The sequence below is a fragment of the Pan troglodytes genome, chromosome 17 (assembly GCF_028858775.2).
Source record: "Pan troglodytes isolate AG18354 chromosome 17, NHGRI_mPanTro3-v2.0_pri, whole genome shotgun sequence".
Taxonomy (NCBI): Eukaryota; Metazoa; Chordata; class Mammalia; order Primates; family Hominidae; genus Pan; species Pan troglodytes.
In genome coordinates this window covers 32,009,912-32,024,582 of record NC_072415.2, presented here as the reverse complement: position 1 = coordinate 32,024,582, position 14,671 = coordinate 32,009,912, and the positions used below count along the sequence as shown (strand labels likewise).

At 47.3% G+C, this 14,671-nt stretch overlaps 1 protein-coding gene and 1 non-coding gene across 4 annotated transcripts in view; one reads left to right on the top strand and one right to left on the bottom strand.

The window, feature by feature from the left end:
- Positions 1–14,432, bottom strand: part of GATA6 (GATA binding protein 6) — a 32,421-nt gene extending 17,989 nt beyond the window's left edge. Inside the window, exons 1-6 of one of the 3 annotated variants that reach the window (XM_016933430.4) lie at positions 14,336–14,432; positions 11,742–12,913; positions 6,905–7,071; positions 2,383–2,508; positions 1,108–1,195; positions 909–1,012 (exon numbers count right to left, since the gene is read on the bottom strand). In XM_016933430.4, the coding sequence (XP_016788919.2) occupies positions 909–1,012; positions 1,108–1,195; positions 2,383–2,508; positions 6,905–7,071; positions 11,742–12,876 (1,620 nt within the window). In that variant the 5' untranslated portion in view covers positions 12,877–12,913; positions 14,336–14,432. Of the gene's footprint in view, positions 1–908; positions 1,013–1,107; positions 1,196–2,382; positions 2,509–6,904; positions 7,072–11,741; positions 13,101–14,335 lie in introns of those variants that run through there. The other 2 variants (XR_001711254.4, XM_054672219.2) reach the window with 2 other exon arrangements.
- LOC112206342 (U6 spliceosomal RNA) lies at positions 3,824–3,928 on the top strand. The gene has a single exon (XR_002940565.1). It is a non-coding gene; the product is annotated as a U6 spliceosomal RNA (small nuclear RNA).
- Positions 14,433–14,671: the final 239 nt, after the last annotated feature.

The window sequence follows — 14,671 nt, the reverse complement described above, 5'->3', positions numbered from 1 at the left end:
CTAAGTAAATAGGCATTTAAATGCTGGTGTTTGGTCCTAATCTTGTCTCAGTGTAGTCCCAAGGGTCACAAGGACACATTTTAAAGTCCTGCTTGCCGCAGGCCCTGCCTTGGAGCTCACTGAGGTCTGAGGGAAGGCCCAGTATTTTTTAGAAGGGCATTCCAGATAAATTTGGGAAACATTAGGGTGGGAAAATGCTCTTTACTAGAGGCAAACTGAGTTTTGGTCACAGCTTTACAAGAAACTAAGTCTGTAATCCTCACGAAGACCCAGGCATCTCCTGTCCACAGTGGCACAAATCACTCCTAGGTTTTGTCGTAGCTGAAATAAACGCCAGTACAATTAAGGTACATTAGAAGAAGGCAAGCTCTCCCAGCAAGAACACAATTGGGCAAAGGAAATAGTGAATACAGCAGCACATAACACTTTATGATGAGCTTTGCTTTGGGTGGATGATAAAAAAAGAAAAAAAGGCTGGAATTGATAGGATAAACAAAAGCTACTTAACTGTTACGGGCACTGTAATCTATGAAACCACTGGCCTCATAGTTCTTATGATCTACATCGGAAATACATAAATATACACATATAATATATATAGCAACTCTGATAAAAACCTGGAAATAAAACAATTTAAAACACTTTAAACCAAAACTTCTTGCTTTTACTTGGGTTAATTTAACCATAAAAAAATGATACCGATCTTAATTAAGAGGTTTGTAAAGTACTTAAGTTTGTCATTTTGTTGACATTTAAATGTAATTTCCTCTAAAAACTATTCTTAGGTATCAACTAACTAAACTGAACTGTTGGTTTAGATTATTGTACTACCAGATAAGATAAAATTTGAGATAATTTACTAGAGAGCAGCCCAGTAATTTAGGAGTCTATGCTGTTTTAACACTTACCCCTGAGGCTGTAGGTTGTGTTGTGGGGGAAGTATTTTTGCTGCAATCATCTGAGTTAGAAGAGGTGGAAGTTGGAGTCATGGGAATGGAATTATTGCTATTACCTGCAACAATCAAAATAAACCTTATAAATATACATATGCTCTACTGTTAAGGTTGGCAAATACTTTACAGTCAAACGTCATTTTAGTATATTTACCAGAGCAAGTCTTTGATTTATTTATGTTCTTAGGTTTTCGTTTCCTGGTTTGAATTCCCTCTTTTTTCATAGCAAGTGGTCTGGGCACCTAAAAAATTTTCACATAGGCCATAAATTTAATATTATATTGAAGAAAAACCAAAGACCCAACATTGGCACTAAAAGCTCTCATTTAAAAGAATTTGGCGGCCGGGTGCAGTGGCTCACGCCTCTAATCCCAGCACTTTCAGAGGCCGAGGCAGGCAGATCACCTGAGGTCAGGAGTTCGAAACCAGCCTGGCCAACATGACGAAACCCCGTCTCTACTAAATATACAAAAATTAGCCAGACTTGTTGGCGCATGCCTGTAATCCCAGCTACTTGGGAGGCTGAGGCAGGAGAATCGCTTGAACCCAGGAGGTGGAGGTTGCAGTGAGCCGAGATAGCACCACTGCACTCCAGCCTGGGCAACAAGAGTTAGACTCCATCTCAAAACAAGAAAAAGAAAAAAAAAAAAAAAAAAGAACTTGGCATAAATTTCAATCCAATTTTTATACACACTCAAAAGATCCCAAGTGCACAAAGACTACACTTTCCTCATCAAATGCAGAGATTCCTTCAGAAAGAATGAGATGATTTGCCAAGGAGAATTTAATTCCTTCAACTTAACGTTTATTGTTTGAAATGAGTAGCTATTCATTGAAGAAGTATTATTTCAAAGAGATCATGTATTTCCTTCCTCCTACAGATGCAAGGTTATTTTTCTTTTTAAGATTGAGTTGTTTATTATATTTTGTGCAATCCTTTAAAATGAACTATGAAATATTTCAAACTATAACTATTAAATGCATTACTCTTTTGCACAAATGTCTGATTACATTCAAAATTTTTAAGAGATATAGACTAGTGATTGTGCATTTTTGATTGATTTCCTTAATTGTGCATTTTTAAAAACGGTTACTACCATATTACCAATTCTAAAATACACACTTTTCACATTTTCACATTTCTAAAAGTGGAATGTGTCTTAAGTGAACGTTTGCAATAGTTCAACTGGTGGCATTTTTTGTTTCCTACTGGTGCATAAGGTAATATTTCATATTATAATTAAAAGCACCTTCAATTCAATAAATATATTCAGTATGTACACTGAATATATTAAACATATTCAGTAATAAATTATATGCATTCAAAATTTTCACTTGAGTATCTTTCATTTGCTGATTCTTTGTAACTGATATCACATACAAACCAGATACTAAATGTATATACAAGTGAGCAGAATACATGGCATACCCCATGGAGTTTCATGTAGAGTCCACAAGCATTGCACACGGGTTCACCCTCGGCGTTTCTGCGCCATAAGGTGGTAGTTGTGGTGTGACAGTTGGCACAGGACAATCCAAGCCGCCGTGATGAAGGCTAGAAACAGTACAAGAACATAAGTGGAAAAATATAAGTGACATATATATATATTACATACATACATTAAGGTATTTTGTCCCTGTCATCAACAAGTATGTATCTGTTTTATTATAAATGAAATGGTCCTTGAGAAAAAAAATTGCAGTGTACTTAGACTGACTTTTCTGGGCCAAGAAATTTGAGGTTTGCATAGTGTGCTGGACCCTATAGATTTGATTTACTTCTCCAGCTAGCCTGTCTCCGTGAATTCAAGAATACCCGGGAGCAGTCATATAGTTGGCCAATAACTTCATGCAAAGCTTTTACCAGCATCATATCAAGGAGAGTTTCACCCATGGTTTCTTCTCCAATTTAGAGTTTCCCAGATACTACTGGTATCTTTTTTAGGGGAATTAAAAGATTTTCTAAAAGTTGGCCAAATAGAGTTATACTCAAAACACACCAGAAGTAACAACACAAGTAGACATTAACATGAAAGTGCCCCACCTCCCCGCTGCCCGCCAAATAGAGTTATACTCAAAACACACCAGAAGTAACAACACAAGTAGACATTAACATGAAAGTGCCCCACCTCCCCGCCGCCCGCCCCCCACCGTGGACAGCAATTGGCCATGCACTATAGTCACAGGTCTAAGATTTAGGTCGTGAAATGCAATCACAAGCCACTTGCTAATGTGCTAAATGGCTCTGGGCAGTCTCCACTTCCCCTGAAAACCGGAGATCACCAGGTCTATTTCTCAGATATATGTAAAGGAGTAAACCAGAAACTTTGAAAGTACGTTAATGGAAACTTTGAAAGTACATTATTAGAAATGGATTTCAGAAGAGGGGTAAAAGTTTTTTTTTTTTTTTAAAAGAAATATATTTGAATACATTCCATAATTACCATCATGATTGCCTGCTGCCTGCATTTTTGTTTTATCTATTTTACAAAGGATACGAGCAAATTTTATGGCATACTCTTAATGCTGCCACTGTCTTAGATGCAGTGATACTAATATATTTGCCCTATCAGTATTATTCTCAATTTCGTTCATGCAAAGGGTTAATTGGTATTACCAGGAAAGGTAAAAGGCCACCTGTCTGCCACTGTCACTCCCATTTCCATGTTTTCTTTATGCCCATAACAGCCTTAAAGGGAATTTATTACCTCTAGATTACTACATGTTAATTATAATAAGCTAATATAACTTCTTACCCAGAATGGCAAAATATAAAACTTGTTTTTAAGTTGCCAAGCTTAGATTTCCTTTCAAATGTTGTAAATTACTTTAAAAATTGTGACATAGCTTCAGTTAAAAAAAAAATGGATGCTTGCTTCAGCAACACATATACTAAAATTGGAAGGATACAGAGAAGATTAGCATGGCCCCAGCGCAAGAATGACACCCAAATTCGTGAAGCTTTCCATAGTTAAAAAAAAAAAAATCAGAGAAAGATTCAGGACCAAATCAAGTTGAAAATTACAAAATTTGGGAAGTTAAGATCAATTGTAAAGAATGAAGAAGAGAAATGTAAATTGAGTATGTATCGAATATTCACAGATTACAGGACAGAGACTTCCAAAACCTTTGCTGGGAAATTTAAAAGATGAAATTAAAATCTGCATTTATGGTTTACATCCGGTTGCATTACTTAGCATCACTCTACAGAGAAGTTATAAACAGAGACACTGGCAAACCTTTTAGCACTACAACATTTCTAGGAAGTCAGTGCTAAGAATCAATTTGCCTTTAGTTGAAATGAGTATGCTTGGCTCACAGGAGAGCTACCTGGGAAACTGCTTTGCTAAAATGATGACAACATATTAACAAAACTTTACACATCCAGGCTTTTCTTTTTTCTTTCTTTGTGGTTAAAAGAAAATAATTTTTTAGGAAAGGATTCCTTTCTCTTCATAAATGTGAAATCAGTAAACAAGGGACAGGAAGGTTCAGTTTATAAACCAGCCATTTATGACAGTTTCCAGTGGAATTTGGAGCCAATGTGAAGCAAACTTTTTATCAGAATTTGCCATTATAACAAAGGACTTTATGACTGTCAACTGCAGATCATAAGTGAAGCCAGTCCTCATAAACATGTGAAATGCAGGTGAATGGGTTATAAAAGTTCCTTGTAACAAGTGATCTCAGTCATATTCCTCACTGACAAGGAATTCAAGTTACACCATAAATCTCTTATTTTGCAATGTATTGCAAGTTCAAATTCACAGTGATTGGTTCTATAGTGCTGGCTAAACAAACTTGAGTTCAACATTCTGCTTCTGAGAACTAAGCCAGATCCATCAAAACCATAAATAAGAAGCCCACAAGGAGACCTAATTGATAGTGACACACCCTTCAATTGGTATCATTTATAACCCATTTACAAAGCATATTTGCTGACCTTGGTTATGGCCAAGACACCTGCTAAGCACAAAGAAAGCTAACGATTCAGAAATGCTAAAAACTGTTCTTTTTTTTCTTCTAAGTTATTTTTACTGGTACATGCACAAAACAAATGGCACTATCTAAATGTTACTAGATCAAATTTATAATGCAACTGGAACCTAAATGACTACTATTCCACCAAATTTTTGCTCAATCTCTAGAAAATGTTACCTTTGAAAGTTCGGTTAGTACTCAGCTCAATGTGCCTTTCCAGAAAAATAAATCGGTTTCATTGTTCATGTGTTGTCTATTATATGAAAACAAGGAACTTCTGTGGGATATTTTCCAGTTACTACTTTTTCTTCTTTAATATGATGCATTTAAGAAAAAATGAAACTCACAGTCACACACTGCAGTTAAGGGTACCCTTTAAAGAAAATTTTAAGCTGTGGGAGGTTGTAACGAGTTTAAGGCACATACACTCATTAAATTAACCTCGGCCACTTTATTTTACATGCATTAAAACAAAACCAACCATAAAACTAATTGCTTCTCTTTAAGGTGTCAGACTTACATTGTGATGCAATTTCACTCTAATCTATTTAACACAAACAACATGTGTAGCATTTGTTCCTGCTAATTAGAGTATAACAAATAAATTACTGGGATACTTAAGACGTCTGGCATCTAACTGTAACATATTTAGCTTTAAAGGGTTATTAGATTATGAGTACTTCGCTAAACAAATGTTAACCTTAGAGTGGGACTGGTGAAAGCTTTCCTTTATTTTCTCTAACCATTACAGCGGTAAATACTCTCTCTGGCTAGGAAGCACACATAACAATGACAATACGAGATTAATCCCTGAAATCAGGATTCCCTTACTTTAAAACATGGTGGCCGGGCGCGGTGGCTCACGCCTGTAATCCTAGCACTTCGGGAGGCCGAGGCGGGCGGGATCACATGAGATCGGGAGTTCGAGACCAGCCTGACCTACATGGAGAAACCCTGTCTCTACTAAAAATACAAAAAAATGAGCCGGGCGTGGTGGCGCATGCCTGTAATCCCAGCTACTCGGGAGGCTGAGGCAGGAGAATCGCTTGAACCCTGGAGGCGGAGGCTGCGGTGAGCCGAGATCGCGCCATTGCACTCCAGCCTGGGCAACAAGAGTGAAACTCCGTCTCAAAAAAAAAAAAAAAAACAGTAAAACGTGTGCGAATTGGGGAAAATGCTCAACTTAAGAACATACAAACCACACTTTTACTCAAGTTCTACAAAGTTCTCTGATTTTGAAATAACAAAAGTTAGAGCAAATAAATTTTCACCAGGCTCAAGGGCAATCCAAGATATGGTATTTGGGGATACACCTGAGGATAGGAGGTAGAAGTGACCAAGAAGGTGGAAAGGACAAAGTAAACGGCACCCAAAAGAATGTGGCTGTGAGGAGGCGTGAGTGGGTGGATTTCTGGCATATTCTATTTGGGGGACGAATGGTATAAGTGAGCGTGGTTTTTCAAGCATAAAATCTAAACCATACACAGTGAAAAAAGTCTTCCTTCGCCCGGCCTCGGTAGGTCTACTGTTTTTCTCCTCGGGTTACCATCACCAATTTCTTGCCTATCTTACCAGAATTATTACGGTGCTTTGGCAAGTACACCTAGAGATATATAGATTATTTTTTCTTTTTTTGCTTAAAACATGGTAACATTTTGCACCTTCCTTTTTTGTTTGTTTTTGTTTTTGTCATTTACGAACGTCATCCCCTGCGCGTAAACATGGGGAAAGGCTATCTTGGCTTCCCAGACGCCAGTTTCGGGGTAACCTCTACTTGGGCGCCAGCGGGTGGGCGTTGGAACAGCTGGGACAGGATGGTACCGCTGGGTCCCCGCTAGGGTGGGACCGCAGCGGCCGCACCTGTCCCCTGGGAGGGGGACGCCCAAGGCAGGCCGAGCCAGGGCGGGGCCGGCCGGGCCAGGAGAGCCCGGGGCCGGCCGCGAGCCAGGGGCAGGGCGGGTCACACTCACCACGCGCTTCTGCGGCTTGATGAGGGGTCGGCTGAGGCCGTTCATCTTGCTGTAGAGCCCGCAGGCGTTGCACAGGTAGTGGCCGGTGCCGTCCCGCCGCCACAGCGGCGTCTGGATGGAGCCGCAGTTCACGCACTCGCGGCTCTCGGACAGGTCCTCCAGCAGGTCTGCGGCGACAGCGGTGCGTGAGGGCGGGAGAGGCGCGCCGGACCCGTCCCTCCCCGCGTCACCCCGGGGACCCCGGCCCCCAGCCCCGGTGCCCGGCTTCCCTGCCCGTGCCCTTCCCGGCTGCGCTTTTCTCCTTGGCCGCAAAGCCAGGAGCAGGGTTATTTCGTCACTATTGCTCCACTGACCATTTGTCCAATACTTCTGCACACCCGGAGCGCCCCAGTAGAGACCCCGGGAAAGAGACAGTGCTGGAAGCAGAGGACGTCAGAGTCCGAGATGAGCGGTGGGGAGGTCGGCTTGAGTCCCCTGACCCCTACTCTCAGGCTGTCCCGGAGCTTTTAAAGACTGAAATCCATCATCATTACAGTACGTCGTTGCCAAACCCGAGCAAGCCACACAGAAATACTGACCACTGAGCCCCGCTGCAACCCACAAATATCCGGGGACACAGCGAGGCTGCCTCATTCACTTTTATCTCAAGTAATTTAAAAAAGTATTTTCTACATCTGCCACCCGTCCATATGTGCCTCTTCTCCAATTAAAGATACACAAGTGAAATTAAAAGTACTATTCTTAGGCACCTACGTTAGTTAGAAACTAGAAATGAGATTACTCTCATCTTTTCAGGGGAAAAATGCACTAACATTAAGCACAGAGTTTTATTTTCATGCCACAAAGATCAAATGCTAAAATCCCGATTTAGAAGTGGGTCCAACTGCTTCTATCTGCAAAATTTTTATATAAGGTTGATACCTTACTGATTGAGAAAATTACCAAGACCTTCCCAGTGATCATTTTGAGTTATGCAATCTATTTAAAATGTGTTTATTTTACATAATTTTATTATTATTATTCTTTGGTTAGTTTTCAGAATTCACAATAACCTAAACCTGCTAATAAAAACAAATCCTAATTAAGAGTAAATGTAACATTTATTACTTCTCAAGAAGGTTAAATATGGAAGAATAAATGTCTCTAAAAATGAGAAAGGTACTTATTGTAAGTATAGACCAAAAAAAAGTATAGACCACCATTTAAGGTTCTTTAGATTACAGAAGGTTTAAATGTCCTAGTTTTGCATTATTGAAGAAGCATTCCTGAATCACTTTTTAAAGTAAATAAACATTACACTTCAGAGTTTTAGCTTAAGATTATGTGCTAGTGAACCTTTTGGTTCTTTCTCATCCCCTTGCAGTTTATCGCTTGTGTCTACTATCAACTGTGTGGTAACGATATTTAAATATGACTTTAGCATAAAAACTTTAATTCCATTAATACTATTTACAAAACAAGTCTCTTTTCTCATTTCTTATTAAGTTTTAAAGAAACTGGCATCCTACACAACCCGAGTTCAAAGTTGTCATGGGGATACTGCAACTTATAACACATCACAAAGATTTATTCTTCTCCGCCCTAAAAGCCACTATTGACTACGGTAATCAGTAAAATGCTCAGGACTTCAAGGACACTGAAGTTAAACAAGGTATTTGTCTTTGTTGTTGACTTTAAAATGTTACCTATCAGAGCCCCTCTGGATAGAGGAGTGGGGCATTCCCTGGAAAACCCAGTCCTATGACTGGGAACAATAAGAATCCTATTAGAAGACAGTGTGAACTCCCCAGGTAGAACTATTTAGTCATCTGAAAACCCAAAGACAAAATTTAATTAAAAGTCCACTTTGGATAAATACAACCTAGGAAGCTTGCTTATTTTTAGTTGAATAAAATCTCTCTCATTCCCTCCCTACCTCTTTCCCAAACCCACCAGGCAGCTATAATCCTGTAAGTGACTAAAAAGGAAAAAAAAAATGTTGTCTTTATAAAAGCTATAAGATATAAAAGCTGGGGGCTTGCTCACCAAGTTTCCCCTTTTCAACTCACCATTTCTCTCCTAACATGGCTGTTTGCGGTGCCCTTGGGGAGTGATAGATTCAGGGGAGAAGGGCACCACCACCTGTCTTTCTGTGTGTGGTACCAAGACACAGGGACTCACAGTTCTGCAGGCGCTTAGGAGGGTGTAGGACCCAGGAAATAAAGGAGTGTGAGGACTCTGAGCTCACCCCAGAGTAAGCTCACCCTATCTACCCAGTCAGCGAGAGGTGCATAGTGTGGGTTTCCAGAAGCCTCCAAATTGTGCGGGTTGATCAAGTTCAGCACTCAGGTTTTAGCTCTGGTGTTTAAAGTGTCTGTCTCCAAAAACGGTTTGTTTAAAAAAAAAAAAAATCTAAGAAACAGGAAATCTAGCTAGGAAGCTGGCCTCAGAATACCTGTGAGGACAAGCAAAGTTAGGGTCACTCACTCCCCACCCTTCACCCCAATACTGGCTTGGTCCCAGTCACTTCCTGATTTCCTAACAGACTCTATGCAAAAGCTGGGTGTTCCCAAATCCCTTCCCATTTTTTAAAACATACTTTAAAAAATACTTTAAAAAATAACAAATCTTCTGGGTCTACAGAAAATTCCTGTAACTGTGGTGTGCCCAGAAGATGAAAAAATTAGGAAAAGTGTAGGCTAAATTTAAAACAAAAAGAAACATATTAACTTGCCCACAACTGCCCCATACTGCCTCTAAAAGGATTTCTCATACAGGACCAGTTACTGTAAACATCAAAAGACTCTCTCAGCCATATGAAATGCTGGAAGATTGGAGGAAAGGAACCTGGAGATCAGGCTAAGGTGTGTCAAGAAATAGGCAGAGCTGCAGGCGCTGGCTCAATCTGCAGATACTACCCCTCACCCAACTCACAACACCCTTGCACATTCCCTACAGAACTCCCCGACTGACAAAAGAAGCTTCACACCCAACCATTACCTCCTTAGAGATTCCCAGCCTCTCCATCTCTCTGCTCCTGGGAGCCAAACATGGGTCCCTATGCAGAGGTAAGGATGAGAGCCCTGACTCTCAAGTCCCAAGCCAACAGTGCAAATCTCAACAGGGTCCCCCGATCCCATTCCACACACACGGGAAAAATGGTCTCCAGGACCAGCTTTGCAGCAGAAGCAAAAAGAGGGAATTTCGCTGGGCGCGGTGGCTCACGCCTATAATCCCAGTACTTTGGGAGGCTGAGCCGAATGGATCGCCTGAAGTCAAGAGTTCAAAAACAGCCTGACCAACGTGGCAAAAACTACTAAAAATACAAAAATTAGCTAGGTGTGGCGGCGCGCGCCTGTAATCCCAGCTACACGGGAGGCTGAGGCAGGAGAATCGCTTGAACCCGGGAGACAGAAATTACAGTGAGCCACTGCACTCCAGACTGGGCGACAGAGCAAAACTAAAAAGAGGGAATTTTGAGACCAAGTCTTGCAGCGCTTGGAAGAAGACAGAAAGAACTCAGGCTATCAGAGAGCTGTTCAAATTGGTTCCCTCTCTTTCAGACCACTTGCATTTCCAGCGTGTCTTTTGCGGACAAGGTTGGGAATGTCCCATTTTATCCTAAGGAATCCTGGCCCCTAGGACTGACTTGCTGTCCTAAAGGTAGCGTCGAGGCTCCCACGAGAAGCACAGACCTGGGATACACAAGACACCGGGGTAGGACTGTTTGGAGTAATGTGCCTTCCTCCACTCTGCCACCTCTGTGACTCAAGGGGCCTCCCCCACACCTCCCCTCAAACAAACAACAATAAAAAAAGATGTTGTTTCCTTAGAAAGATTATCAAACAGGTGAAATATAAGGTAAGATAAGCCAGTTGTAATCACCAAGGACGCAGAATGTTGCATCTGAGAAAAAGCCTAACAGGGCTCCCACACTCCTGTGCTGGAGTAAACAAAACACTTTTCAAAACGAGGTATTTCCAGGTATTTTTGACAATAGCGTTTTCACGGTTTACCCCCTAATGGCTCCCAGACACAGGAAAAAATGAGTCAAATTGGAAACTGAAAAATTGGCGGGCTAAACTTCGAAGGGAGAATAGGTGCCCCAGCTCCAGGATCCCTGAGTTGCAGCCTGGCCATGTGAGCAGCAGCCCCAGACCAAGGCCCAGCTGATGCCAAGCCCAAGGGCCTATCCACCAGCTCTCCTTCACCATGAAGTCACAAGTCTGACCACTCCAGGTGCCCTCTCTTCTTTCCCTCTCTCCCTTGTGGGAGAGGAGACGCCAACTAGCTTCCCTAGGAACATCTAGGTTCTTCTGTTGTGCTCTTCTAAATACCCTTCTCTAGGAAAACACAAACACGCACCCTTTGGAGAGTTAAACTGGGTGAGCCTGCATGTGCTTGTGTGTCTGTTTGGGGGTGGATCAAGTGCCCGCCATTCTCCCAAACTTACTCCCATCGTGGAATTTCTTCCACTCACCCAAAGTAGGGTCTGCGATGGGACTCAAGCGCTGTTAGTTCCCTCCCAGCCTCGTTTTTCCCCAATAGCAGATGCCATTCACTACTCATCAAGGCCCTGAGCTTCCCCAAGGCACGAAGGTACAGATGTGCATTTAGTCTCATCCGTGGAAAGGAACTTGGCACAACAGACTCAAGTCTTGGCACAACTCGCCTCAGCGCTACCGGACTCTGGGTTACCCAGCCACAGGCCTGCAAATCCTTCCTGGGACCAGGCCGACCTCCGCGCACCCGGACGAGAAAGTCCTGAAAACAGGGCCCGAGTGGAGCAGCTGCTCCACGTCCCCCGTGCGCCCCAGCGCTTTGGACCCGCACCCCGAACCTGAGGCGCGACCCTTACCTGCACTGGGACCCCGGGGCACCGGGAGCGGGGCTCCGGCGCGGCTCTGCAGGCTGTGCAGCACCGGGGTCTCGAAGGGTCCGGCGGGCCAGGCAGGCGTCAGTGGCGCCCCCACGTAGGGCGAGTAGGGGCTCGGATGGTGGTGGTGGTGGTGGTGGTGGTGGTGGTACGTCCCGTTCAGCGGCCGCGCGGCCGACAGCGAGCTGTACTGGGGCTCGCGGCCGCCCATGGCCGCCAGGCTACTGCCGCCGCCGCTCACGCCTCCTGCGCCCCCACTGCCCGCCGCCGCGTAGCCTCCCGGCTCCCGCGCGGCGCCGTTGGCCATGGGCGGGCTGGGAGAGTAGGGGAAGCGCGCCGAGACGTGCGCCGCGGCGGAGCCAGCGCCGCCAGGCCCCGCGGCCCCGCCGCCAGCCGCGCCGCCTCCGCCGCCGTATGGAGGGCTGTCGGCCGAGGCCTGAGGCCAGCCGGGGTGCGCGCCCGCGCCGCCCGCGTGGTTGGCTGGCCCACTGCCCGACCCCTGCAGGTGGTACGGTAGGCCGGGCAGCATGGAACCCACGCGGGTGGTGGGCACGTAGACCGGGGAGCTGGCCGCCGCCGCGGCTGCTGCCGCCGCGGCCGCAGAGTGCACGAAGCCGCCGGGCGCGCCGTCGTAGGCGGCCGGACCCTGGCTGGAGAGAGCGGCGAGGGTCTGGTACATCTCCTCCGGCTGCTCGGGTGCGAAGGGGCTCAGCTTGGCGCCGCGGCTGGACCACAGCAGCTTGCTGGCGGTCGCGGCTTGGTCGAGGTCAGTGAACAGCAGCAAGTCCTCCCAGCTCGACAGGTTGCCCCCGGGGCCCGCGACCCCAGGCGCCGAAGGTCCGTGGGGAGCCCCGAAGGGATGCGAAGCGTAGGAACTGAGCAGCAGCGAGCGGGCCGGGGGTCCGGCCGCCGCCTCCGTGTCGAGCTGAGGCGTCCCGCAGTTGCTGGCGCCGCCGGGGCCCCGCTCTCCGCCCTGGGAGCAGGAGGAGGACGAGGAAGAGATGGGGGAAGGCGGCGTGGAGGGCTCCCGCGCTGGAAAGGCTCTGGAGTCGCTGGCGTCCGCACCCGCGGCCCCAAAGCGCTTCGGCAAGCACCAGCCGCCGTCAGTCAAGGCCATCCACGGTCCGGCGCCGCTCCAAGCTGACGTCTAGCTCCTGAGGTGGGGTGGGGGAGACGGGTATGGTAGGAGATCGACGGGTTACCAAGAGCGTAGGCTGCACACTACCTCGCCTCCACTCCTTTTTCTAGTTCAAATGGGATCTGACTTCTCAAAGATCCCATTTGAGACTTCTCAAAGATCCTATTTCTGCCCCGGGCGTGGAGATCAACAAGGGAGGGGAATGGAGCCTGCGCAGCCGCCACAGGGCCCTGGAAGGGCTGGGATACCAGCCCTCCCTCAAAGGCACCGCTCCGGTCCCCGCGTCCTCCCCGCCCACTCCCTCGGCCGCATCCTTTCTCCGTGCGCGCGCCAGATCCCAGGAGTGATCTGCAGAAGCTGGCTGAGGCTTTCCTTCCGCCCTAAAGTGTCTCCCCCGGGCTGATGACACACAAAAGAATTTAAGTAGCTGTGCGTGTCGGCACCGCCGCATCCCGCCTCTCTGCGGATGCCCCTCTCCCGAAATGCCTCGGGGTGAGGGTTCCCCACGGGAAAACCCTTCGCGTAAGGAAGGCAACCTGTCCCCGAAAACGAAACCGCCGCGTTCTCCTATATTGGCTCTCCCAGAGCTTCCCGGACTGCGCTGACCAGCCCGAACGCGAGCCCCAGAGAGAAATGCAACTCGGCCCAGGGAAAGTGGGACGCCAGGGCGGGGGCAGCAGTCTGGGTCCTTCCCAGCAGAGGCAATGCGGAGAGCTTGTGGGGCGGGAATCGCCAGCCCCACCGGCGTCCCCGCGGCGCCGCACACCTTAGACACGGCCCGCGCCTGCAGCCACCAGCGTGCGCGCTCACGCCGGCCGGGCCACCCGGCCCACCCCGCGGTCATCTCCAGCAGCAGAAACGCCGGACCGTTCCGGAATCGGACGTAGCGGGGTGGAGCGGAGAGCAGAGAAAAGGAGGGGGAACGCAACGGGCTGGGGGGGGAGCGTGAGACCGCCCCAGAGCCGAGGCGACCCCAAATGGGAGAGCAGGAAGAATGACAGGGAGACTCGGAGGGAGTGGGGGAGGGAGGTGAAATGCAGCCGGGCTGGCCTCCTCCAGGCTGCTCTTCCAAATCGCCTCGGCTCATCGGAGATTACCACACTAAAATTAATGCCCACACACAGACCTGGCTAGATAGCAAGAAAGAAGTTTCTCTGCCTGCCTAACTACCGGCTCCCGCCCCTTTGCGCCGAGATAACTCGGAGATAAGGCTGCGCGCAGATAAGCGCTTCGAGGAGAGGAAAAGAGACTAGAAGTTGGTCCGCGGTGTCCCGGGAGCCTGGGAGCCGCCTCAGCCCGCCCGGAGGGGAGGAGGGAAACACCGTCGGAGCCGACCGCGGCCTGGAGAGGGCCGGAGAGCCGGAGGCCAGGGGCCCGCGACGAGTAGGGGTGGAGGGGAGGAAAGCGGGGAGATCGCGCGAGGAGGAAGCAGCCGAACCTCGGGCGGGCGCTGCGCATGGAGAACGGCCGCGGCGGAGGGTGCTCCCAGGCGCGGAGAGAGGCCGAGGGCGCCAGCGGGCGAGCGCGAGTCCGGGGTCTGCGCCGCGCTGCTGGTGAATAAAAAGGAGAGAGGAGGCGCCTCTTACTGCTCTGCCGGAAAACTGCAGCCTGGGCTCCTGATTGGACTCACCGAGCCCTAAACAAACAGCGCTCGCCGAAGGGTGCCAGGCTGTGGGTCGGAACTGCGCTCAGCGAGCAGCTGGGCGCTGGAGGTGAAGAGGAGGAGGAGGGATCGAGGGGAGGAGAGAAAAGAGGGTGGGGAGGGGACGGCGAG